The sequence below is a fragment of the Dipodomys merriami genome, unplaced genomic scaffold (genome assembly GCF_024711535.1).
Source record: "Dipodomys merriami isolate MVZ:Mamm:240054 unplaced genomic scaffold, mDipMer1.0.p SCAF_11, whole genome shotgun sequence".
In the NCBI taxonomy this organism is placed as follows: Eukaryota; Metazoa; Chordata; class Mammalia; order Rodentia; family Heteromyidae; genus Dipodomys; species Dipodomys merriami.
In genome coordinates, this window is record NW_027202382.1 from 42,009,858 (window position 1) to 42,035,958 (window position 26,101).

At 41.2% G+C, this 26,101-nt stretch overlaps 1 protein-coding gene across 6 annotated transcripts in view; it reads left to right on the forward strand.

The window, feature by feature from the left end:
• Zbtb34 (zinc finger and BTB domain containing 34) overlaps window positions 1-25,760 on the forward strand; it is a 50,362-nt gene extending 24,602 nt beyond the window's left edge. For 3 of the 6 annotated variants that reach the window (XM_070013929.1, XM_070013947.1, XM_070013922.1), the window contains one exon: window positions 19,138-25,760. In XM_070013929.1, coding sequence (XP_069870030.1) covers window positions 19,138-20,662 — 1,525 coding nt within the window. In that variant the 3' untranslated portion in view covers window positions 20,663-25,760. Of the gene's footprint in view, window positions 1-251; window positions 271-8,721; window positions 8,771-12,878; window positions 12,939-19,137 lie in introns of those variants that run through there. The other 3 variants (XM_070013956.1, XM_070013939.1, XM_070013913.1) reach the window with 3 other exon arrangements.
• Window positions 25,761-26,101: the final 341 nt, after the last annotated feature.

The window sequence follows — 26,101 nt, forward strand, 5'->3', positions numbered from 1 at the left end:
GTGTAATTACAGAGATTTAGTATGCAAATAAAGAGTGAGTTTAGCATACTGTACACAGTAGGAGCTCAATCGCTGTTAATCCTTCTCTTGCCAGGAAAGTTAAAGAGGCCATTCCTCTCCGAAGCAGCCTCTTATGCTTGCGTTGACTAAGACAGATCACACTCTCTCAGAATTAGTGTAACTGAGCAGACCTGGAGAATGTTAACGCCTTGGTCGGAAATGTAACAGTTTGGATAAAAATGTTCTCTCAGGCTCACATGAATTAATGCAGTAAGAACTCTAAACTTGTTTTCCTTTAAATTAGGATGAGTGCTTCATGAATATCCATCACAGAATGCCATTTTCTTTCTTTTTTTTTTTTTTTTCCTTTTTCTTTTTCCCTTAGTGTTGGGTTTGATCAGCACCAGAATGTTTTGTGCAGCCTTGGTGCTATTCAGCGGCTGCTGCTGCTTTCCAAAGGATTAGATTGTAGCTCATGACAGCTCCGTTTTAGTTTTGATCTAGACCCAGGCAGAAATATCTAGAAAAGTTATTTTTATGTGGTTGTTACTGCTGTTACCATGCTTTTCATCTTCATTGCCTCAATCTTTAAGAGTGAAAATGAGTTATCTTCAGCATTGGATGAAGAAAGCCTCATTTGAGTTGTGTGTCTCAGGTGTCAGAGAGTGAAGCTGGCAGGTGCAAATCTGAGTTAGGAATCATGAGCATCTTGACTGAGAATGAGGGGTCCCTCAAGCAACTTCCAAATTAGTAACCTTATTTTCCTTTCTTGGATGTGTAACTGGGTATTTTTACAGAAGTGTAGCATCTTGTGATGTGTGTTAGAGTGTTTCTAGGTTAGGTGGGAATAAGACACCTTGCTAGATTTTGCTTCCTGCCACAGACTGGCCTGCAACTTGGTGGGGAAGGGGGGGGTCTTCAGGAAAAGCTGAGAGCTGAGAGTGCAGCTGTAAGGGGTGGTCCATTGGTTTTGGGTCACTTGGTTTAGGTTATATTAGCTGACCCACACTTAGTACCTGCCCTCAGAGAACTCATCTGTGGGAAAGCTCTGCAGTTCACATATTTGCAAAATGAGTACAGCTCCAATGGCTGAATGAGTCAGTCTATCTTGAGTCAGTCAGTCTGTCTGTCTGTCTATCTATCTATCTATCTTTGCCAGTACTGGGGCTTGAACTATAGGCCTAGGCACTGACCCTTAGCTTTTCATTCAAGGTTGATATTCTGCCACTTGACCACAACACTACTTCCTGCTTTTTGTTAGTTAACTGATGGAAGAGTCTCACAGACTTTCTTGCTGGAGTTGACTTTGAACCATGATCCTCAGCCTTCTGAGTAGCTAGGCTTAACAGGGTCAGCTATCAATTGCTTAGTCTTTACTCTTTGTTTTATTTCTGCTTGTCATAATGAGGAAGTGGTTCTCAGGTTTTATCCAAGAAAAAGGGATTATAAAAGGAATTTCAAGACCCACTCAGGTGTTCTGCCTATTTTATTTTATTTTATTTATTTTTTTTTTTTTTGGGGGGTCCGGTCGTGGGGCCTGAACTCTGGGCCTGGGCACTGTCCCTCAGCTCTTCAGCTCAAGGCTGGCGCTCTACCACTTGAGCCATAGCGCCACTTCTGGCTTTTTTCTTTTTGCTTATGTGGTGCTGAGGAATTGAACCCAGGGCCTCATGCATGCAAGGCAAGCGCTCTACCACTGAGCCACCTTCCCAGCCTGTTCTGCCTATTTTAGAATCCCCTTATCTGACGGATGCCTATATAATCCTAGTTTCTCAGGCTTAAATCTGGAGGATTGTGGTTCTAGGCCAGACTGGGCAGAAAGACTCCATTTCTAAAATAAAAGTTTAAGCTGGAGGTGTGGCTCAAGTGGTAGAGTGTCAGTCTGGCAAGCAAGGGACACTTGAGTTCAAACCTAAGTATTTGCCCCTTCAAAAAGAAAGTCTTAGGGTTGGAGATTTAGTGCAAGGCCCTGAATTCAGTCCTCAGCTCTGGGAAAAAGAAAAAAAAGCTATAAAAAAGAAAGTCTTTCCGGGTGCTGGTGGCTCATGCCTGTAATCTTAGCAACTCAGGAGGCTGAGAGCTGAGGATCGTGGTTCAAAGCCAGCTCAGGCAGGAAAGTCTGTGAGACTCTCTAATAAACCACCAAAAAATAAAAATTTAAAAAAAAATCCAGAAGTGGCGCTGTGGCTCTAGCCTTCAACTGAAGAGGTCAGGGACAGAGCCCAGATCCAGAGTTCAAGCCCCACAACCGACAAATCAAAACAAAACAAAGTCTCCTCATCTGTAAGTTTTCTGCATTACAGATGAACAGTATGAGAGGATGTTATTAGTTTTCATTTTTCACTTTCCTCATTTAACAGAATGTGGGGCCAAATTATACTTATGCATACTAATCACTGGAAATGCTGTTTTAGGTGAAAACCAGGTATGAATGTTGCCTCTTTCACCAGCTACTATGTTGTAGTACTTCATGTTTTGTTCTCACTCCTTTTCCATGTTGTCTGAGTATTCTCATCTTATGTTGAGGCTCTCAGGACAGTTCTTGATAACTCCCCACTCAGTGTTTTTTTCTTTTTTCCTTCCACCCTATTTCTCCTGCCCCCAGCTAGCAACCTAAAACTCAGTTTGTCTTATCCTAACTGAACTAACTTACACCCCAAAGTAGGTGTCATTGCGAATTTTATAAGTCATGTTGAATCTTTCTTTGGAGTCATGTTCACAGTAGCTACCCCCAGAATTCCATTTTCAAGTGTGTTCCAGGGCCTCCATGCTGTGGTCTGCCTCCATGTGCCTCTGGGCTCCAGGGTCTTGTCCACTCTTACAGCTTGCTGCACTCCAGGCCTCATTGGCCTGACCTCAGCTTCTGCCATTTCTTCTGCCTGAAGTGTTATGTCTGCCCTTTTGAAATACAAGGACATGTTCAAAAATATCTTACACCACAATTTTTTCTTCATTCTGTTTTGAATTTTTGAAAAATGTTTTTGGTCAAAAGTAACCAGTACTGTCATAGTTACTCATAGTTCTTTGTTTCTGCCTCTGTAATTGTCTTCTTAATATAATAATTATCGATTTTCAGCCCATCTTTCTCTATATTTTTTAACTTAAAATTATGTATTTTTAGGTATAAGCCCACTTGTCTTTAAAAAACAACCTCTCCCCCCTCCTGCCCTGGGTGAGGGGGATAACTTCCATTAGTCTGGAGTGCTGGTGGCTCACATATGTAATCCTAACTACTCAAGAGGCTGAGAGATGAGGATTGCGGTTTGAATCTAGTCTGGGGAGGAAAGTCTATAAGACTTTTATCTCCACCTAACCACCAAAAAAAGCCGGAAGTGGAGTTGTGGCTCAAGTGGTAGGTAGCGCTCCAGACTTAAAAAAGAAGCTCAGGGACAGCACCCAGATCTGAGTTCAAGCTCCAGAACTGCACAAAAAAACAAGAACAGCAAATCTTCGAGTGAGAGTAATGCAGCAATATGATTTTAAAAAAGCTGAAAGGACTTAAAGTCTTATTTCTTTTCTTCTTCTTGATCATGAGTCCTTCTTCCAAAGAGTGATGGTGCTAACAATATGGCATTCCTCTCAGAATGGATACTGAAATGCAAGCACTTGACCTGGGAACAACATGGATTAGAATTGCATTTGTGCATCTACATGGACTATATTTTCTTTCTTCTTTGCAATGATTTACAAAACATCAGAAACCATGAGCCTAGAAATATGGAAAACTTTAAGAAAAAGAATGTCATGAATGAATAAATAAATACAGATGATTGTCTATTTTATTATTTATTACCATAAGTATACACACATTTATTATATAAAGTTAAAAGTAATCAAAATGTACAGATATACATGATGCCATTTGCATTTGAGAGAAATGTAAACAAACTTAAAGGTATGAAGACAATGTTGAATCAAGCTGAATAGATCACACACTGTAGTACCTAGTATAGTTGCAGCTGAAATAATTTTGAAGCTACCTCCTATTGCTATTGTGGTGAGTTCAGATGTTGGAGCATCTTCTTCAAATCCCTGTGCGCTTATCATCTCCACATCTCTCCAGTAAGTTTCATGTGTCAGTAAAAAGTTATCTCTTGAGTCTCTTTTGTGTTTTTCAGTATACAAAATACACATAAGAAACCAAATAAGTGTTGGTTGATTGTTGATGCTATTGACAAAGCTATCAGATAGCACCAGGTTATATTAGTAGTTAAGTTTTTGAGTAGTCAAAAATTATAAATGAGCTAGGTGCTGTAATCCTAGCTACTCAGACTGAGATCTGAGGATTGTGGTTCAAAGCCAGCCCAGGCAGGACAATCCCTGAAGCTCTTACCTCCCATTAACCACCAGAAAACTGGAAGTGGCACTGTGGCTCAAGTGGTAGAGCGCTAGCCTTGAGCTGAAGAGTACAGGGACTGTGCCCAAGCCGAGATCAAGCCACCTCCTGTTGATCAACAACAATAACAAAAAAGTTTTGAATGGATTCTTGACTCAGGTTCTGAGCTTTTGTGCTCAAGGCTATCGCTCTACCACTTCAGCCACAGCTCACTTCTGTTTTTTTGCTGGTTAATTAGAGAGGAGTCCCAACTGACTTTCCTGCCTGGACTTGGCTTCAAACTGTGGTCTTCAGATCTCAGCTTCTTGAGTAGATAGGATTACAGGTATGAGCCATCAGCACCTGGATGTGTAGTTATTCTTTTGAGAAATGTGCATTAAGGACATCACATATATGTATACATTGTTCTATTTCTTGGCTATTCTTAGCTAAATCTTAGAGCTCTTTCTATATTAAAAAGCTTTTTTTTTTTTTAAAGCTTCAGGTGTTTTATTGTAGATTTACTTTGTTTTTGTTTTTGAGACCTAGTCTTGCTGTGTTGCCCTGGATGGCCTCACTCTTGGGCTCAAATGACCTCCTGCATTTAGCCTCCCAAATAGCTGGGACTATAGATGAACTATGTCACCCAGGGTTTGTTGTTTTGTTTTATCTAGTCGGTTTTTGGAGTCTCTTCTTGGCTATAGCAAAGAAAAATGCTTTAATAGACATCGTTGTTACCTATGTTATCCTGGCATACTTTTTTTTTCTTTATTCATGTCTGGGGTTTGAACTCAGTGCTTTCAGCCTGGTAGGCAAGCACTCATCACTTGAGCCGTGTCTCCCTGACCACCTCTTCCTGATATAAATTGTGTTAAGTACTATATTTTTTTGTTATCTCAATTTTTAGGCTCTGCTTGTAAACCTACAGGAAGATAAATTCCTTGTACATTTTGATGGATATTACTAAATTATCCCTTATGATTATGTCTATCAGCTCTTTAAAAATATGTACAAATCTGATGGTTTTACAATGGAAACTACCTTACAGAGGTTGTAGCTCAGTGGTAAAGTCCTTGGCATGTGCCAGTCCTTGAGTTTGATATCCCTAGCACCAAAAAAGGAAAAAAAAAGTATCTTTTTTTTTTGCCAAACTTGGGCCTATACTTTTTCTCCCAGCTCCTTTTTTTGTTCAAGATAGGTGCTCTACCACTTGAGCAACAGTGCCATTTCTGGCTTTTTCTCTGATTAAGTGGAGATAAGAGTCTCATGGACTTTCCTGCCCAGGTTGGTGTCTAACTAAGATCCTCAGATCTCAGTCTTCTGAGTAGCTAGGATTACAGGCATGAGCCACCAGTGCCCAGCTCATGTGCATTCTCTCTCTTTCTCTTACTCTCTCTTACATGAGTCAGATATCTTTAATCACAAATAAAGTTAGAACATCTTTTTTATGGTCTTTTTTTTTTTTTGGTTGGTCATAGGGCTTGAATTCTGGGCCTGGGCGCTGTCCCTCAGCTCTTCAGCTCAAGGTGAGCGCTTGAGCCACAGCGCCTCTTCCAGTTTTCTAGTGGTTTATTGGAGATAAGAGTCTCATGGACTTTCCTGCCCGGGCTGGCTTTGAACTGTGATCCTCAGACCTCAGCCTCCTGAGAAGCTAGGATTACAGGCGTGAGCCACCGGTGCCCACCTCTTTTTTTTTTTCTTCTATTTGTTTTGAACTCTATAGCCTTTACTCATTGTCCAGTAGAATTTATGTTAGCCCAATTTGATTTATAAACTAAAATAATTTGGAACCATGTTCCAGAAAAGCCAGGTCTGACAATGTCTCCAACTAACCAACAAAAAGATGCAACTAAAGCCATGTCTCTAATCGTAAAGTACTAGCTATGAGTGAGAAGAATTTGTAAAGTAGCTTCCAGTCAAGTATGTATGCATTTTTCTCCTCAACATGTCCATGCATTTTCTTCCTCAACATGTCGTGTGTGTGTGTGTGTGTGTGCGTGCGTGCGTGCGTGTGTGTGTGTGTGTGTGTGTGTGTGTGTGTGTGTGTGTGTGACCTGGGGCTTGAACTCAGGGCTGAGGCACTGTCCCTAATGGTGCTCTACCACTTGAGCTTTTTGGTGGTTAATTGAAGATCAGAGTTTCACAGACCTTCCTTCCTGGGCTAGCTTTGGACCAGGATCCTCAGATCTTAGCCTCCTGAGTAGCTAGCATTATAGGTGTGAGCTACCAGTGCCCAGCAAGATGTGTGCTTTTTGTCATACACTTTTATGCTGACAAGTGCATTTATTTATCTTTGTGGCTTCTGGAATTTATGCCAGGCTTGGAAAGGCCTTTACATCAGTATAAATGAACTTACCCATTTTTTTCTATTAGTTGTTTTTCGGTGATAGCAAATCTTTCCAAGATACTAGTTTAAGAAAACAAGATACTAGTTTTAGCAAACAACAGGGCCCTGAATATATTTCTCGATATTTTTAAGACACTGTTAAACATGCAGCCACTCTGAAAATGTGGGAAGGAAGCTGTCTTTTCCACACATCAGACCTTTTAATTTAGTAACTGCAGTATCATCATTTTATAAGGGCAGTCACTGACTTTGCTTAAACCCAGCAGGAGTATGGGATGAAGGAAAAACAAGCTCTAGTCACTGGTGTCTCTTCTGGAGCTCAGCCTTGTCTGTTGGGTAATGGTTGAGTGCTTTCCCTGTCTCTCCAAAGCCACTCTAGGTAAATATTTTCCTTTTGGGGAGCCTTGGAACCCAAGTTCCAAGCATTTCCTTAAATGTGGCATTTCAGGACATTGACTTGTCCTACTTCACAATGATGTTCATGGTGGGTCCTTGTAAGCCTTTTGGCATCTGGTCTTGCATTAGGCCTTGTGTTTGTTTTCTTTTCCTGCACCCCTAGCCCAGAAAATTCTTCAGACCTGTGGGAGGAGTCCAGGCAGGCTCCTTGATCTATCGATCATTCTCCCTCCTCCTGTGACTTACCACAGTGCTGCCAGAGTGATTTCCTTTCTCAGTGTTCTGCCACTCAGCATTCATCTTCTTACCGAAGCTGCTGGCCTTACCCTGAGCTCACCTCTGTGATTTGGCTTCCAGACCTGCTGACCCCTGGTGTCATCAGACTTGGCTTTCTCACTACTTGCTCAATCCTGGGTTCCCCTCAACTTACTCTTGCTTTTTGAACACCTTATTCAGTGCTGCTTTGAATTCTGTTGAACTTGGGCTGAACCTTGTGTCTTCTTGGCAGCATCTGTTCTCTGGGTCTTGTACCTTGAAACACCAAAGGGCCACTTACATGAGCCCTAGTTCTGTGGTTTCTAATTAGTTGAGGCTTTAGTGTGCAAAGATTGCTTTTTATGTAATGCTGGTAAAATGAGGAGGGGCAAAGGGATCAAAGCTGTGGAAGGCATAATGCACTTTTAAGCAAGAGGGCCCATTTGGGGTGCTTTTCTGCTTATTGCCCTTACCTCTACAGGTGGTGGTGGTGGTGGTGGTGGTGGTGGTGGTGGTGTGTGTGTGGCGTGTGCGCTACACACACACACACACACATACACATATGGTGGTGGTGGTGGTTGTGAAGCTTGAACTCAAGGCCTTGGCTCTGTTCTTAAGTTCTTTTGCTCAGGACCAGCACACTACCACTTTGAGCCACCACTCTACTTCTGGTTTTTGAGTGGGTAATTGCAAGTAAAAGTCTTATGAGGACTTTTCTTCTTGGGCTGGCTTTGAACCACGACACTCAGATCTCAGTCTCCTGAGTATCTAGGATTACAGGCATGCTGTGATATTCTTTAAAACATTAAAAAAATCCTTATTATAAAGGTGATATACAGAAGGGCTAGAGTTATGTAAGTCAGATATTGAGATATTGAGTACATTTCTTTTCGGACAGTGACACCTCTTTCCTCACTGCCAGTTTTTCCCCTCTTGTCCTTACCCTCAAGTTGTACCTCAAGTGAGTACCACTGCTACATTTGTTCACCCTACAGGGAACAGGGTCCCCTATCACTATGTAACCTAGAGTGACCTTGAACTCAAAATCTTTCTGTCTCCATAGTGCTGGAATTACAGGCATATACTGCTATACCTAGTCTATAGAGATGATTTAGATGTAGCAAGAGGGTGCTGTAGCTAACTCATAGATCTGAAATTGCCTTGTCACAAGCTGTATTCATGATTTCTTCATTTCACCTCCCTGGGGCAAGAGAAAAACCTATAGCAAGCATTCTTTTCCTTCTACCTTTTCCTCAGCTTCTTCTCTTCCTGCACTGGCCTTGGCGTTTTCCCATAGGCAAAATAAAACAGTATAGGGGGTTATAGTGCAGGGATCTAAAAAGGAGACATTAGAACAATCCTGAAAAGTCAGTTTCTTGTACTCTCTGTTTCCTCATCTCTAAAATAGTGCCTGCCTCATGAGGAAAGTGTAAGAAGATTCAGGGAAATAATGCATGGTAAGTGATTATGTCATATGATGCCTAGCATGTATCAAGCATTCTGAATCTGTTGGTTGCTGATGATGGTGCTAAGGAAGGAGTTTCCCAGTAGAAAGAGAGAGCACCCCCTTTTACAGTTACTGAGCCTGCTGAGGGGTGCTAGTGTCTGTGGCAGATGCTACAGTGAAGTTGTCTCCTTGGGTTTGACGTGGTTCTCTTTCTGTGTGAGAAACTTAAGAATTCTGGATGGGTATGGCTTAGTGTCAGAGTACTTGCCTAAGATACAGAGGCCCTAAGTTATACTGCACTAGGTTCTAGCACTGCAGAAGAAGAAAGAATTTTCAAGTAAGAGGTTAAAGAGGTTGAAAGAGCAATTAGTTTGTCTTTGGTCAAAAGAGGCCTGTGAAAATTGAGGAACCAACAGACTGTTTCAACTAATTCCTCTTCATATGTGGTTTTTGAAAGAAGTACTTTATTTATTAAAAAAAATTTTTTTTGTTGATTGTGGGGCCCTGGGCACTGTCACTGAGCTTTTGTGCACATGGCTGGTGCTCTACCACTCTGAGCCACAGCTAATTTCTAAAGTATTTTATACTGAGCATAGTTTTTATAAGCAAAACTAAATATTGTTTAAATGTCTTGGTGTGGTGACACCCACCTGTAATTCCAGCTACTGTAAAGGTGAAGATCAGGATAATCAGGGTTTGAGGCCAACCAAAAAGTTAGTAACCAACTAGTTTGCTGTGGGGGTACATGTCTATAATCCCAGCCACTCAGGAGGTATAGGCAGAAAGATCATGGGAAATAACTAAAGTAAAAAAGGGGTTGGTGGAGAGGCTTAAGTGGTTGAGTACCTGCCTAGAAAGCACAAGATCCTGAGTTTAAACCTCTGTACAACACACACACACAGACACACACACACACACACACACACACAATAGAATGGTACTGTAACTTTACACACACACACACACACAATAGAATGGTACTGTAACTTTACACACACACACACACACACACACACACTAAAGTATTTGTGATGTATGTGTGTAGGGTTCTAAATGTCTAGGCGTATGTTTTTATTTTTTTCTAGTGTGGTGTGATGGAAAAACCTGTGATTAATCTACTAAATTAAAGAATACTAATTTTAATGTTTTTAGTTAGTGGAATAATCAAATTCATTATTGCTTTCTGAAGCAGCTGCAAACTTAATCTACATAAAAAACTACTCTGCATTTTCAAAAATGAATTCTGTTCCCTTATCTCTCTAAGTTGAGAGGCAACTGCATTAAGCTGTATCAAACTACAAGACTGGGGCCTTTATTCATATTCTTATTCTCTCTGGTTTTGTGCGTGAAAAAGACTGACTCTGAGTATTTCATATATAAGTATAGGAAAAATAATTGAAGTTCCAGTTAATGTGCAATTTAGTAATTGAAGTGAAACCTCATACCGTAGCACATGTGACAAAAGGCTAATTTCCCTAATTTCAAAGACCTCTGACAATTCAATAAAAAGGCAAATAAGGACACAAGATAAAAATAGGCAAAGGCAAAGTTAGATTGCCATTAAACATGAAAAAATATATCAACCTCATTTATTTATTTATTGAAGGTCCTGGGGCTTGAACTCAGGGTGTAGGCACTGTCCCTAAGCTTTTGTGCTCAAGGTTAGCACTCTGTACCACTTGAGCCACAACTCCACTTCCAGCTTCTTGTGGTTAATTGGAGATAAGAGTCCCAACTTTTCTACCAAGGCTGGCTTCAAGCTATAGCCCTCAGATCTCAGCCTCCAAGTAGCTAGGATTATAGGCGTGAGCCATTGATGCCTAGCAACCTCATTTATTAATAGGCACATGCATGCCAAAACAATATTGTACCATTTCCCACCTATGGGTTTAGCAAAGGTGAAACAGTTCTCTGCCCACTGCTGGCCATAGTGCTGCTGTGCTGAGTGAAGGGAGAATTGATGCCATCTCCTAGCGGATAGTTTGGCATTACCTATTGAAGTAAAAATCCTTCCAGTTTCTTTGTCAGAAGTTACAGAAGATATGTGTAATATCATAAACCATTCTGTATTTGCAGTGGTTGTTTAAACTACCTCCTGTTTTGGGGGGTTCGTTGAGATTGGCTAAATACAGTGTGGTCATGGAATGCTATTAAATAAGAAAAAAATGTGATCATCAGTATGTGCTGTTATGGGGAGATTTTAAGGTATATGAAATACTCATTTTGGTGGTGGTTTTTCTTAGTATCTTGCTAATAAGCTGTGCTCTGCTGTTTGAGCCATGCCCCTTCATTCTTTTTTGCTTTAGTTATTTTTGGTATTGGATCTCTCATTTATACAGGGGCAGCCTAGACTGCCTGTTTTAAGCCTCCAGGAACTTAGGATATAAGATGTTACCTACCATGCCCAGCTATTGGTTGAGATGGGGGAGTATTATTAACTTTTTGCCTGGCTGGTCTTGAACAGTAATCTACTCAATTTCCAACTCCTCACATAGCTAGGATTATAGGTGTGAGCCACTCTGGATGGCTTAAATACTTTTTTGTTTCTTTTTTTTGGGGGGGGGGGGAATCCGGTCGTGGGGCCTGAACTCTGGGCCTGGGCGCTGTCCCTCAGCTCTTCAGCTCAAGGCTAACGCTCTATCACTTGAGCCACAGCGCCACTTCCAGATTTTTTCTTTTTGCTTATGTGGTGCTGAAGAATAGAACCCAGGGCCTCAGGCATGCAAGGCAAGCGCTCTACCACTGAGCCACCTTCCCAGCCCTTAAATACTTTCTTAAGAGCAGAACATTTTATGCTGATACATGTTTAAAATTTCTCTAGACCATCACTGCAAAATTACTACCAGTAATTATCTTGGGAAGAGGAAACAGTTTTGCTATTTTTTTATATTTTTCTGCATGATCTGAATAATTTTTACTTTAAATTAATTTAAAAATTGACATAAGATACATGTGAGCCTGGCATTCCATGCTTTATGGGGAGAGATCCAAGACCTTACAGAAGCCAGTGAGTACTCAGCCCATAGAGAAACTGCCAATTCACAGGAGTGGAAGATTGCATTGGAACATTTCTATGAAAGGTCTGACCCCTTCTATCCTGGGACCATTGGTCATTGTGTGGAGAACTTGTGATTAATTAATTATGCCTTTTGTTTTCTTTAGCCTGGTAATGTGCCTAGAACTGGATGAACTGTAAATTTGCCAGTTTTTCAGAAGCTTCTTATTCAAGAGTGTTGCTTGTTCACAGCTCAAGGAAAGTCTTAATCTCATTGTTGCTGTGGAAGGAAGTGTTAATGAAGGGGAGAAGAGAGCAAAGCACTTCCCTTCTCATTTTGCAGAAAAATGGAATCCCTCTTAAGTGTTAATCGTGGTTTGCTGTTTTTCTTGTTAGTGATTTTCTTTCAAGTATATTTCTCTACTTCTGAGAAGATAAAGGGCCACTCACAGGCAAGTAGGCCTCAATGGATTCCATTTTCAGTTTTACCTCCTGTTTCAGAAAACTTTCTTGCTGTTCTTTGACCAGGACTCCACACCTTTGGAAAGCCCAAGCCTACCTTCCGTTCACCCTTTCATCCCCCAAATTGCTATTCAGAAACCTTGTGTCCTGGAAAAGCTCTATTGAGTAGGTACATCTGACCTGTGTTAGAAGACAGCTGGTTGCAGTTTGTAAGTTTTGCCAATTTGAGAAAGAAGGACTGTGTCTCGTGTTAATTTTTATTTACTGATAAAGTAGTTATGTATTGTTTTCTGTTTAAAGGCTATTTTTTAAAATGGTTTCAAAGCACCTGCTCATATTATTTGCTGAGTTTTCAATAGTTATATTTGGTTTTCATTGATTTATAAGTCTTCTCTGCCTTGTATGTTATATTTTTCATGATTTTCTTTTTCATCACAGCCATTTTTTAGATATATATATAAAAGTTTTAGTAGTGAACTACAATATCTGACTTGCATTTAGACATTTTTCTTTTAGAGGTTATTTCAGGGTATGCTGTGAACAAAGAGTCTAACTACTATTTACTCAAATTCCCTAAGCAACATCTGTTTAATGATTGTTCCTTTCTTACTGAGTTGAAATGGCTCATGAGGCCATCTCAGTTTTATTTCTTCTTAGATGACAGCCTGGTGTGTCCTCTGTTCTTCATGCCTGGTCTCCACTTTGTGAGTACACTTTCTTTGTGAGTACATCTTGCCTTTCTGACTTGGACATTTTTATCTTTTTGTACACATGAATCCCTTTGCTGAGTAGTTTCCCTGCAGTACCATCACACCCTTATAGATCTAGCTAACCTTTACTTGTTCTATTGGGCCCATCTTAAATAGCATTTGTACAAGTGGCTTTTTCTGATCACTCCTCCATTATAAAAGATCTCACAGGTCTTAGCACCATCCCTAGTGCTTGGCATACTCAGCACATATTTACTAAGTGAGTTACAGTCTAATTATGTGTTAAGTTCAGCTGTATTTTTCTAAATGTCTTTAGTATTTTTTGCCCTAGATCTGTACTGTTCAGTATGATAACAACACGTGACTTTTAGCACTTGAAATACAAGTAGTCCAAATTGAGATGTGTTTTGTATAAAATACATTCCAAATTTCAGAGTATACACAAAAAAAAACCCTTAAGATGTCTCACATCTTTCTAATCTAATTTAATTACATACTATGATTTGATGTTAGGTTAAGTAAAATGTATTGTATTATTTTTTAATATTAAAAAAATGTAGCTACAGATAGTGCTGGGATGTAGCTCAGTAGTTGAACATTTGCCTGGCATGCTTGAGGTTCTGGATTGGATTCCCAGAACTAAAACAAATGAAAGCACTGAAAACCACTAGAAATATGAAACTATAAAAATGTTTGGTGGGGCTGGGAAGGTGGCTCAGTGGTAGAGTGCTTGCCTTGCACGCATGATGCCCTGGGTTTGATTCCTCAACACCATATAAGCAGAAAAGGCTGGAAGTGGCGATGTGGCTCAAATGGTAGAACGCTTGCCTTGAGCTGAAGAACTGAGGGACAGTGCCCAGGCCCAGAGTTCAGGCTCCATGACCAACTAACTAACTAACTAACTAACTGACTAACTAAATAAATAAATTAAATAAATAAATAAATAGTGTGGTGGCAGTAGCTCATGCTTGTAATCCTAGCTACTCAGGAGGTTGAGATCCTAGGATCACAGTTTGAAGCCAGCCTGACAGACAAATTTGTAAGACTCTTATCTCCATTAACCAGCCAAAAAACCAGAAGTGGACATGTGGCTCAATTGGTAGAGTGCCAGCCATGAACAAAAAAGCCAAGCAGGAGCTTAATGTCCTGAGTTCAAGTCCTTATTTGGCACAAAAAGGGCTGGGAATGTGGCTTAGTGGTGGAGTGCTTGCCTAGCATGCATGAAGTCCTGGGTTTGATTCCTCAGTACCACATAAACAGAAAAAGGCCAGAAGTAACGTTGTGGTTCAAGTGGTAAAGCACTAGCCTTGAGCAAAAGAAGCTCAGGGACAGTACCCAAGCCCTGAGTTCAAGCCCCAGGACTGGCAAAAAAAAAAAAAAAAAAGGTGTGTGTGTGTGTGTGTGTGTGTGTGTGTGTGTGTGTGTGTGTGTGTGTGTGTGTGTGTGTGTGTGTGTGTGTGTGTGTGTGTGTGTGTGTGTGTGTGTGTGTGTGTGTGTGTGTGTGTGTGTGTGGTGTGTGTGTGTGTGTTCTAGATGGATATTGAAATCATGTTTCTAAGAAAATATTTCATTGACACTTGCATTATAATTATAAATTCATTTTAGAAGAAAATGTCTATATAGTATGGAATTTTCTTGCTGTCTCTTCATTTACACATTTTTTGTACTCATTTTCTTCCTTTTAACACTTATTTATTATCCCCAGGTATTTTATAGTTCCTGTTATATGGTTGGCTGTAACTTGTTACTATCTTACCTTCTTCTTTTACTTTTGTTGTTGTTGTTTGTCATGCATGGGGCTTGAACTCTGGGCCTGGGTGCTTTTCCTCAGCTCTTCAGCTTGTGCTCTACCACTTGAGCCACAGTGACACTTATGGCTTTTTCTGCTTACATGGTTTGAGTAATCAAACCCAGGGCCTCATGCATGCATACCACTGAGCCACCTTCCCAGCCCTATCTTACCTATTTTTTATGTACAATTATTTTTAAATCTTCTGCTTAGAGAGTTAGATTATAACACAATACAAGTGATTTGCTTGTGTTTTTTTGGTTTTTGTTTGTTTTGTTTTTTTGTTAGTTGTGGAGCTTGAACTCAGGGTCTGGGCACACTTTACCTGAGACTCTTTGTTTTGTTTTGTTTTGTTTTTTTTTGGTTGGTTGTGGGGCTTGAACTCTGGGCTTGGGCGCTGTCCCTCAGCTCTTCAGCTCAAGGCGAGCGCTCTACCACTTGAGCTACAGCGCCACTTCCGGTTTTCTGGTGGTTATTGGAGATAGGAGTCTCACGGTCTCTAGGTCTCTATTGCCCGGGCTGGCTTTGAACTGCGATCCTCAGATCTCAGCCTCCTGAGTAGCTAGGATTACAGGCGTGAGCCACCAGCGCCCGGCACCTGAGACTCTTTGTGCTCAGGGGTAGTGCTCTACCACTTGGAGCCACATCTCCACTCCCATTTTTCTGGTAGTTAATTGGAGATGAGTCTCATGGACTTTCTTGCTTGGTCTGTCTTTGAACCTCAATCAATCCTCATTTCTCAGCCTCCTGAGTAGTTAGGATTACTGGCATGAGCCACCAGTGCCTGACTTGTCTCTTCTTTTTTTTTTTTTTTTTTTGTTGGTCGTGGGGCTTGAACTCTGGGCCTGGGCGCTGTCCCTCAGCTCTTCAGCTCAAGGTGAGTGTTCTACCACTTGAGCTACAGCGCCACTTCTGGTTTTCTGGTGATTTATTGGAGATAGGAGTCTCACGGTCTCTCCTGCCCGGGCTGGCTTTGAACCTCGATCCTCAGATCTCAGCCTCCTGAGTAGCTAGGATTACAGGAGTGAGCCACCAGCGCCCAGCGTCCCTTCTTTTTAATGCCTCTATTCCTTACTTTTTTCTTGCTGCTTTGGTGGAAGGTTCCAGAACAAAGTTAAGTAAGAGTGACAATGGGAAGAAACCTTGTCTGTCTTCCAGGCCTTGATGGGAATGCCTCTATTGAAGTGTTTACCAGAATGTGCTCCAGAGGGAGCACTAATTCTTTGGAATATTAATGTATGTACCTTGAGAACAGAGTTCCATAGTTAAATGTGTTCACAGACTGCTGAGTTAAACAGAATGCTTGTCTGCAGGACTTTTCAGATGGGTTATTATACTAATATGTTTTTAATCCCTGGGAGGGAGGCATATTGAGGCTAGCTCATGGACTTGTGCACTATTGAGTACATTTTGGGAATAACATAATGTATCTTTTGAAGGATGATGTTGCCAGCACTTTGTAGTGATACTGTTTATTATATTAACAAAATATTGTTCTATTTCTAGCTTATTGAGTATTTTTTTCTTACTCTGAAAGGGAGTTAACTTCCTCATATGCATTTTTTTGGCCTAGTACTGATTTGGTCATAGGAATTTTTTCTCCATTGACTTTCCATTATTACTGATTATATTAATCTATTTTACAACATGGAACCATCCTTACATTTGTGTAGCAGCCCTTCTTGGTCATACTATATTCATTTCTTAATAGGTTAGATTTCCTAGTATTTGCTTTAGGACTTAAAGTCTACTTAGACCAAGTAGAATTTTATGCTGCTTGTCATTTTCTGATGTCAGAATTTATGCCAGATGAGCTGAGATGCCTCAAATCTTTCTCCATGCATCTAGAACAGTATGAATGGCCTGAAGATCATTTGTGCCTTGGCACTTCTGTTTCTTTCTTATTCAGCTCTGCCAATGTATGTTATTCTAAGAATATGTCCATTCCATACAATTTCAAAGTCTAGGATAAATAAAGGTGCAAAATTCCTCTTTGACTAAAATATTCTAACTCAAACCTCGATATGATTAACAAAGAATTCTGTTACCATCTAGTCACACCATCTGACTGATCCTTTCCTGAAAGTCTTAGACTTGTCTTAAAATTTCTGATTTTTGCCGGGCGCTGGTGGCTCACGCCTGTAATCCTAGCTACTCAGGAGGCTGAGATCTGAGGATCGCGGTTCAAAGCCAGTGCGGGCAGGAGAAACCGTGAGACTCCTATCTCCAATAAACCACCAGAAAACCGGAAGTGGCGCTGTAGCTCAAGTGGTAGAGCGCTCGCCTTGAGCTGAAGAGCTGAGGGACAGCGCCCAGGCCCAGAGTTCAAGCCCCACGACCGACCAAAAAAAAAAAAAAATTCTGATTTTTTTCTGTGACTTAATGCTTTTTTTTCTGTAATATTCTTTGAGCATAGTTTTTTCTTTTTCTAATTTCATGAGTTGAGTTGTTTCATTTATCTTTAGTATTTAATATAGAAAAGTAAGGCACTAATTTTCCATATTGTACTTCTTTGGTGTTGATGTTTTCTGCTTTTTGTTGTTGCTGTTGATAAGCTCCAATGGTCATGAAAAATTAAAATTTGAAAAGTTGAAAAGCCAGGCACAGTGGCTCATGCTTGTAATTCCAGCTACTCAGAAGGTTGAGATCTAAGCATCAAAGTCAGCCCAGGCAGCAAAGTCCCTCAGACTCTTCTCTCCAGTTAACCAGCAAAAAAGCAGAGTGGAGGTATAGCTAAAGTAGTTGAACACTAGCCTTAAGCAAAAGAACTTTATAGTAGATATCCAAATAGGGACTGTCTCTAGATGCTATCTTGTTTATCTTTCCATCTGTGTTTTGAGATACATTTTTTTTAGAATTTTATTGTAGTTAAGGTGTTGTATAGAGAGGCTTCAGTTCTGTAAAACAGGTAATGAGTATTATTCTTTTTCTTTTTTTTTTTTTTTTTCTTTTTTGAGTCAGTCATGGGGCTTGAACTTGAGGCCTGGATGCTGTCCCTAAGTTCTTTTGCTCAAGGCTAGCACTCTGCCACTTTGATCAACAGCTCCACTTCGGTTTTTTTGGTGGTTTATTGGAGATAAGAGTCTCACAGATTTCCTTGCCTGGACTGGCTTTGAACCATGATATTCAGATCTCAACCTCCTGAAGAGCTAGGATTACAGGGGTAAGCCACCAGTGCCCAGCATGAGTACAATTCTTTTTTTCTTTTGCCAATTCTGGGGCTTGAACTCAGGGCCTGAGTACTGTTCCTGAGCTTCTTTTGCTCAAGGCTAGCACTCTTATCCCTTGAGCCACAGCACCACTTCCAGCTTTTTCTGTTTATGTGGTAGTGAAGAATGGAACCAAGAGCTTCATGTATGTTTAACAAGCTCTCTACCACTAAGCCAGTTCCCAGCCCACATGAGTACGGTTCTTTTTGGAGAATATCATCCCTTTCTTCACTTTCCCCCAGAGAGATATGTTCTTTTTTTTTTTTTTTTTGGTACTAGGGATTGAACCCAGGACGTTGCGCTTGCTAGCCAAGCGCTTTGCCACTGAGCTACATCCCAGCCCGAGAGATATGTTCTTAAGCAAGTTGAAGACAGGTCAACTTGACTCCTGAACCTTTTTGCTGCATATTGTATGTTCTAAGTCCTTTTGTTCCATTTTGATTTTTATCTGATACCATACTTTTAAGTTGGTGTTTACATTTCTTTTGGTTAGGTTTTAAAAGCTAATATATAATTGTTAGAGCTAGTGTTTTGAGTGATCTGCACTGCAGAGAGCAGGCAGGAGGGAGCAGAGCTGTCCCAGGTTTGCAGGCTGAGAACACTGACAGAGGGCAGTGCCCACTGATGTATCCATGACTCTTTTTATTCCTACTGCCTAAAATAGCTCCTCACTAGAAGGTCAGCATTGCTCTGTCATGCACTGCTGAAGGAGAAGTCAGTAAGACAAATAATAGGAAGGGGTGAGTATGCTGACAAGTGAATGTGTCCAAGTGCTGTGTTTTTGAAAAATACCAATTAGAAATACACAAGTAAGGCAAGACAGTCTTTAAATAAATTTACATTTGTATGGATTTTTGTTAATAGAGACCTTCAAATCCTCAAAAGTAGATGGTCCCAGGAAGTATTTTTCCTTAAATGGATACCACTTTCTCATTCAAAGCTAAAATAGCCTTGCGGTATAGTGTTTTAGTTTTGCTCAAGGTGAATGTAGGGCAATAATGACATTGGGTTAATTGATCAGTTCTTTTGTTTTAGATGAATTAAGTGAAAGACGAAAGACTAAAAAAAAAAAAAAAGAGGGAGAGAGAGCCAGAGGAAGAACGTTCAGGCAGTCCTCAGGAAGTACAATAGCTGGTGTCTCAATGTGGTGAGCTTGTGTTCATGCCGCTTGTAAAGTCTTTGGCAAATTATAAAAACTCTCTCTTTCCACAGATTACGCTTCATGTCAGTAGAAATGGACAGCAGCAGTTTTATTCAGTTTGATGTGCCCGAGTACAGCAGCACCGTTCTGAGCCAGCTAAACGAACTCCGCCTGCAAGGGAAACTATGTGACATCATTGTCCACATTCAGGGTCAGCCATTTCGAGCCCACAAAGCAGTTCTCGCAGCCAGCTCCCCATATTTCCGAGACCATTCGGCACTAAGTACCATGAGTGGCTTGTCAATATCAGTGATTAAAAATCCCAATGTGTTTGAGCAATTGCTTTCCTTTTGTTACACTGGAAGAATGTCCTTGCAATTGAAGGATGTTGTCAGTTTTCTGACTGCAGCCAGCTTTCTTCAGATGCAATGTGTCATTGACAAGTGCACACAGATCTTAGAGAGCATCCATTCAAAAATCAGTGTTGGAGACGTTGACTCTGTCACTGTTGGTGCTGAAGAGAATCCCGAGAGCCGTAACGGAGTGAAAGATGGCAGCTTCTTCGCCAACCCAGTTGAGATCTCCCCTCCATACTGCCCTCAGGTACGGCAGCCCACCACCAGCAGTGAGCTCCGGATGGAGACAACCCCCAGCAAAGCTTTGCGTAGCCGTTTACAGGAGGAGGGGCACTCAGACCGGGGGAGCAGTGGGAGCGTGTCCGAGTATGAGATTCAGATTGAGGGGGACCATGAGCAGGGGGACCTTTTGGTGAGAGAGAGCCAGATTGCTGAGGTAAAAGTAAAGATGGAAAAGTCCGAGCGGCCCAGCTGTTCTGACAGCTCCTCTGTGGGGGACGATGGGTACCACACGGAGATGGTTGATGGGGAGCAAGTTGTAGCAGTGAACGTGGGCTCCTATGGCTCTGTGCTCCAGCATGCCTATTCCTACTCCCAGGCAGCCTCACAGCCATCCAGTGTATCAGATACTTTTGGAAGTTTGAGTAATTCTAGCCCATCAAGATCAATGCTAAGCTGTTTTCGAGGAGGACGTGCCCGCCAAAAACGAGCTTTGTCAGTCCACCTGCACAGTGACCTCCAGGGTGTGGTGCCGGGGTCTGACAGTGAAGCCATGATGAACAACCCAGGCTATGAGAGCAGTCCCCGGGAGAGGAGTGCCAGGGGTCACTGGTATCCATACAACGAGAGGTTGATCTGCATTTACTGTGGGAAGTCCTTCAACCAGAAAGGAAGCCTTGACAGGCACATGCGACTCCATATGGGAATCACCCCCTTTGTGTGCAAGTTCTGTGGGAAGAAGTACACACGCAAGGACCAATTAGAGTACCACATCCGGGGCCACACTGATGACAAACCATTCCGCTGTGAGATTTGTGGGAAGTGCTTTCCATTCCAAGGTACCCTCAACCAGCACCTGCGGAAAAACCACCCAGGCGTTGCAGAAGTCAGGAGTCGCATTGAGTCCCCTGAGAGAACAGATGTGTATGTGGAACAGAAACTAGAAAACGATGCGTCAGTCTCAGAGATGGCCCTAGACTCTCGCATGGAAATTCATACAGTGTCTGATGCTCCTGATTAGGATGGTAAAGAAGTGCACCCAAACAAAGCACATTAATCAATGCATATTTGTGATTTGCTTTGTGTAATCTTTTGTTTTCCCAACCATCTGGAAAGCTCTTGGTCTCTTGGCAGTTCTTCTAAAGTTTCTGGATGGAACACTTCTTTGTGTTTATCCTTTCTCCCATTCTGTCTCCCCCAAGGAGCTCAAAGCATGGAGGTCAACGTATCCAGGGAAAACACAGGCTGACAGTATTTTTCTTTGGCTGAACTCTTAATCCCAAACCTGCCAGTGATTTAGCTATGCCAACTGGTTGACCCTACGTTCTCTGCCAAGAGGCATCCTCTCTCACTGTGGGCACTAGCACCAGTGCATTTATTTCCACCGGGAGACTAGGATGCTATCCAGCTGATACAAATGGGTAACCTTTTCTAAGTTAAATTTACTTTTTGGGGGTAGTTAGACTATATATATATATATATAATAAAGTGATTATTATATATATAATTATATATACATTCTGAAATTTGAGTTTATTCTGGTTGAGGTGAATGTAAGAGAAATATATAATTTAATACAATGTGAACAGAGCTTTTAACTCTGTCTCATCCCTACCTAATATGTTAGTTTTGCCCCATGGTTTCCCCTACAGAAGAATGTCACTAGGTTTTCATATCTATTAATCATTGTGTCCTGAAGCAGACAAAGCAAATCACAGTGTTCATAGCTCTGCTTCACAGCAAACTACATAAACCAAATGCCATAAAATTTCTTCAACTCTAGTTTGAAACTGTTTGGAATTTTTGTTCGTTGTCCAGCAAGTAAGCTGGATGACCTGTGGTGCTGACCTTTTTACATAGTATAGTGTTCTATTAGCCAACCCCAAAGGAGCAGTGGTTTTCAAGGTTTTTACTGGCCTACAAATCTACCTTCATTCCGTACTGTAGAAACATACATTCCAGGTAACTGAATCGAATCACTCTACCATGAGTTATTACTCGCACTAAAGGAAAAGAATTTGTAGTTCTGTCTACAAAATTCTTCAAGCAGTGTTGTTTGTTTTTCCTGTTTTTTTTTTTTTCTTTCTCTTTTCAAGCAGCCAGTTCAGGTGCACAGCAACTTTTTCTATGTGCAGTTCCCAGGGAAACTGCAGAACTTGGAATTTGTACTTTTTGTAAAGCTATACTCTATGGGAATTGCAAGCAATATATCTATCTTAGTATTGTGTGTGCTAATGCGAGCCTCTGTGGCTCCCCCACTCTCTCAGTGTTTCCTGCTGAAAGAAACCAACAGTTCAAAGCCCTCTAAGATACTCTGTGTGTCACCAAATCTGTATGTGTGTCACCATATTTTTGGTCATGTGGTGCTATTTTTATGTTCAGTGTCTTTTAGGTCAGTATAGTTGTAGAAAATGTGAAATCCAATGATAATAGTGAATTAAGTTATTTTCCTCCCAAGTTCATTGCTTGAAAAGAGACCTCAAAAGCATGTGCTGGCAAACAGGTTGCTATACAAATACTTTAGCTTCAGTTCACTGTTGTACCAACAGGCTTTACAAGATCACTTTGGTACTGTGGACTCTGGCAGAGAGAACTTTTAAGAACAAGTTGGTGGTGAGTCTTGCTGCAGGCCGCCCAGAGAATGTCAGCACTCTTAATCTCTCTTCCTGAGAACCTGAGCTCTGAGACCCACAACCAGCACATATCCACAGCCACCTAAAAAATCCAGACAGACCAACCTCACAGGCTAGGAGTTAAAGAATGCAGAAATCAGTGTTTGCTGGTTTCCCATGCTTTTCTGGCTCTTAAAATACCAAGAATGGTGGGTTGGGGTGGGGGGATCTCTTTGTTTTGGACTTAATTTTTTTTTTAAGAAGTCATTCAAGCCCTCCCTGTGTGGCAGCTCCCCAGCCGCCCCCTTCCAGTGGTGGCTGAGCAGTAGCACCTCTTTAGCACACAGGATTTGTTCACATGTGAACTGCTGGGCTACACCTCAGTGTTAATTCACGTAGATTTCACTCTAACCTTGCTGCTCCTGGGAGCAGCTCTTGCTAATCGGGTATATAGTATGCCTTTTTCCTCGTCAAACTGCCTAAGTCGGGGTTTGTTCTCTCCCTGAAGCACTTGCTCAACTTTGTGCCTCAAGGGGAGGCTGGACTCCAAGTGTTTACCCACTTAAATGTGTTCTGGGGTTTCAGGTAAATGTTTGTGATTTATTTTCCTTACATGAATAAGTTTGCTTTTGATTTTTCTTTTTAAGAGTTAAATGCAAAAAAAAATTGTGATACAAATTTAAGTTTGTGACAAGAAAGACCCATATCCAAGGACAGAAGAGGTCAAGCTCAGGGAAGGAACCTCCTCTTCACTCAGGCTCGGGCCTTCTGTGAGGTCTCCAGAGCTTTCCACAGGATGTGAGACAGGTGGGGAGTGGAGAGAGCTCTTGAGGCAGTACCTCCATGTCCTGGATCTTGTCTCTGTGTCTGTCTGAACCTTATTTACATGGAGTTCTTGTGTTTGTAAATGTGTTTAGCTGGTTTGAGTTTACCAAAGAGTGACTTATCCAAAATTGTCTTTGACAAAAATATACATTGCTTTGATTGTACAGTTCAGGTTCAAACATTGTAATGGGACTGTTAAGGGGCAGAAAATTGATTGCGTTTCTCTCTAATAATCATGATATCGCATTTTGCAAGTTCCACTTGCTCCCATTCATGTTGCTAACACTTTACCCTCTCTCTCCACTGCTAGCAGTGTTAGAATGAATTCTCAAGCCATAACACAGTACTGTAAAGTTCGCAGGGCTTCAAGGGAGGTGTGTAGGCCAGCACAGTGCTGAGGAGCCACTGAGCTGAGTGCTCCACGGTCTGCCTCTAGTGGGTAGGGCTGTGGGGTGGCTCCACTCTGATGGGCCGCAGCAAGTTGATTGTGCCTTGCATCAGGAGGATGTGCCAGGAGGTTAACATGACCACAGAACAGAACCATTCTCTCCCTGAAGTTCACTCCACGTCTCCACAGACGAAGGACGCTGTGTAACTAGCTCCTTAGAGCAACTCCTTCTGGAAAGCAAAGTCCCTATTTCTGTACAGTTTTAGGTTAGATGTTTCATTTATAACAGATGCAGAAATCAACTAAGAGAAAGTGATATGTGAAGAAATCTTTTACAGTAAAATATATCCTGAATTCCTCTAGGCTTGTTCATAATTGAGTCTCTGAGCTACCTTTTCCATATTTGACAATGTGAAACAGTGACAGCGTCCTTTTCTATTAATGTCTAACCTGTTATTACAAACTGTGAAGACAAAATATTTTATACTTTTACTAATGTTTGTGGTTTTAAACAGTTTTCATTCCAATCAGTTCTCTATCCTCTAATTTCTACTAAAGCTGTAAATACATTTCAAAATATATTTGTAAATACAATTTATGAAGACAAGTAAATTTTTTGGTTAGTGGGAAAGCCTCCCAATCAATTGGCTCTGCCTTGACATATTTTTTTTTTCTTTATGTGTGTTGTTTTATTTTCTTTCCTCTTTTTAAACCGCAGAAAGGATACTGTCAATTCACTGTTAAGCAGAATATACTGTACAACTAAATTGCTCATTTTTAAATCTTTGAGAGCATGAATATATGTCTCTTCTAATGATAGCGGTTATTGCCAACTCTGTTTTTCCCTTAGCCTAGGTCATAAGCCCTGCATATTTTTGTGTGATTGTTTTTATTTTTATTTTTATTTTTATTTTTTATTTTTTGTCAGTCGTGGGACTTGAACTCTGGGCCTGGGCGCTGTCCCTCAGCTCTTCAGCTCAAGGCGAGCGCTCTACCACTTGAGCTACAGTGCCACTTCCGGTTTTCTGGTGGTTTATTGGAGATAGGAGTCTCCCGGTCTCTCATGCCCGGGCTGGCTTTGAACCGCGATCCTCAGATCTCAGCCTCCTGAGTAGCTAGGATTACAGGCGTGAGCCACCAGCGCCCGGCTCTTTATTTTTATTTTAATGTCCTGGATTCTAGGAGGAATTTGCAGGAACACAAAACAAGGGCTGGGGGAGTCATCCACATGAATGAGCTTTACTTTAGAGATCAATGTGTTTTATTTTAACTTTTTTCCTATTTGTTACTGTGACTTTTTGTTGTTGTTGTCATCGTCATTATAGTTTTAATCTATAATGGTTTCCTGTGAAGCCTCCACTGAAAGGGACTCAAATATGCAACAGCTAAACTATTTTCCAAGGGCACATGCCCCTTGAATGGTGCTTCTAGACTGGTCAGGGTTATTTATTAAATTTTATATATGAAAGTATTGGGGAATTATGTAAATTCTTTATATGAAACTAGTTCATAAGTCATAGATTTCATATTACTCAGTGCAACTGAACTGAAAGTTCAGGAAAGTCATTCACATTGTTCCAAAATTGTAACGGTTGTCACCCATCACATGCGTCTTCTTCAGTAAGTGCCAGAGTGGTCCCACTGTTTCTGTCCAGTGCTTGACTTCTCAGCCCAGAAGAGAACCGGCATCCTCTGGTTCCCTCCCTGGGTCTGGCACAGACAGGGCTATTGTAGTTCTTCATCAAGTCCCGGAGTTGGCCTTGTGGCCTTGGTGCTCCGTATGGCAGATTCAGTAAATAGACCTCTTGCTGCCCCTCAGTGTCAAGTTATGCTGTGAATTCAACCTTTGGACTTGAGACCCAAGCCTCTGGTTGCTGCCCTGACTAGAGTAAGAGGTAGACTTACTTTGTTTTAAAATAACCATTTTTCTAATGTGAAAACCATCTCTCTCACCACTTTATTAGTAGGGCTAACATTGTTTTCCGTTATAAATGGTTGAGCAATTTGAATGACTTAACACAGTGTCATTACCTTGCAATATAAACTGGTAACCTCACAACTCCACACTTCATTGCCATGTGAAGTAAATGAAGCTAGCTAAGCGGATGCTGTATCAACTAGTAACTTGCCATTAAGGATTATTTTATAGCATGGAGTTAAGACTATTTATTCAAATGATATTTTACTCTTGTATTCATTTTGTTTTAGATTTGTGACATGAATATTTCAGTGCTGCTTAATTTTGTTTTGAATTCTTGTTTCTTGCTTGTAAATGGCTTTTTTTATGGTATAAAGTCAATGGAAATTGCTGTTTGTAAATAAAAATGCTGCTAGAGCAATCATGCTGTGGTCACCCTCTGTATTTGCCTCTCTTAGCCTCTGTGTGTTTCCCTGGCTCTGACAAACATTTGCTGTATCACAGTTTCTGTAACCACTGTTTTTGAAAGCCTGGGGTTTCATAAGAGACTCTTGTAGTGCCATCATTGTGCTGAAAGAGAAAGAAGCAGATGGAGTTCTGATCTTTCTCTTGTAAAACCAATATTGGATTGTCACACTCCGGTCTGCACCCAGGCTTCCCCACTGCCTGTGGGTACACCTTGCCCAGTCCTTCAGGACTGTTTCTTCTGCCTGCACT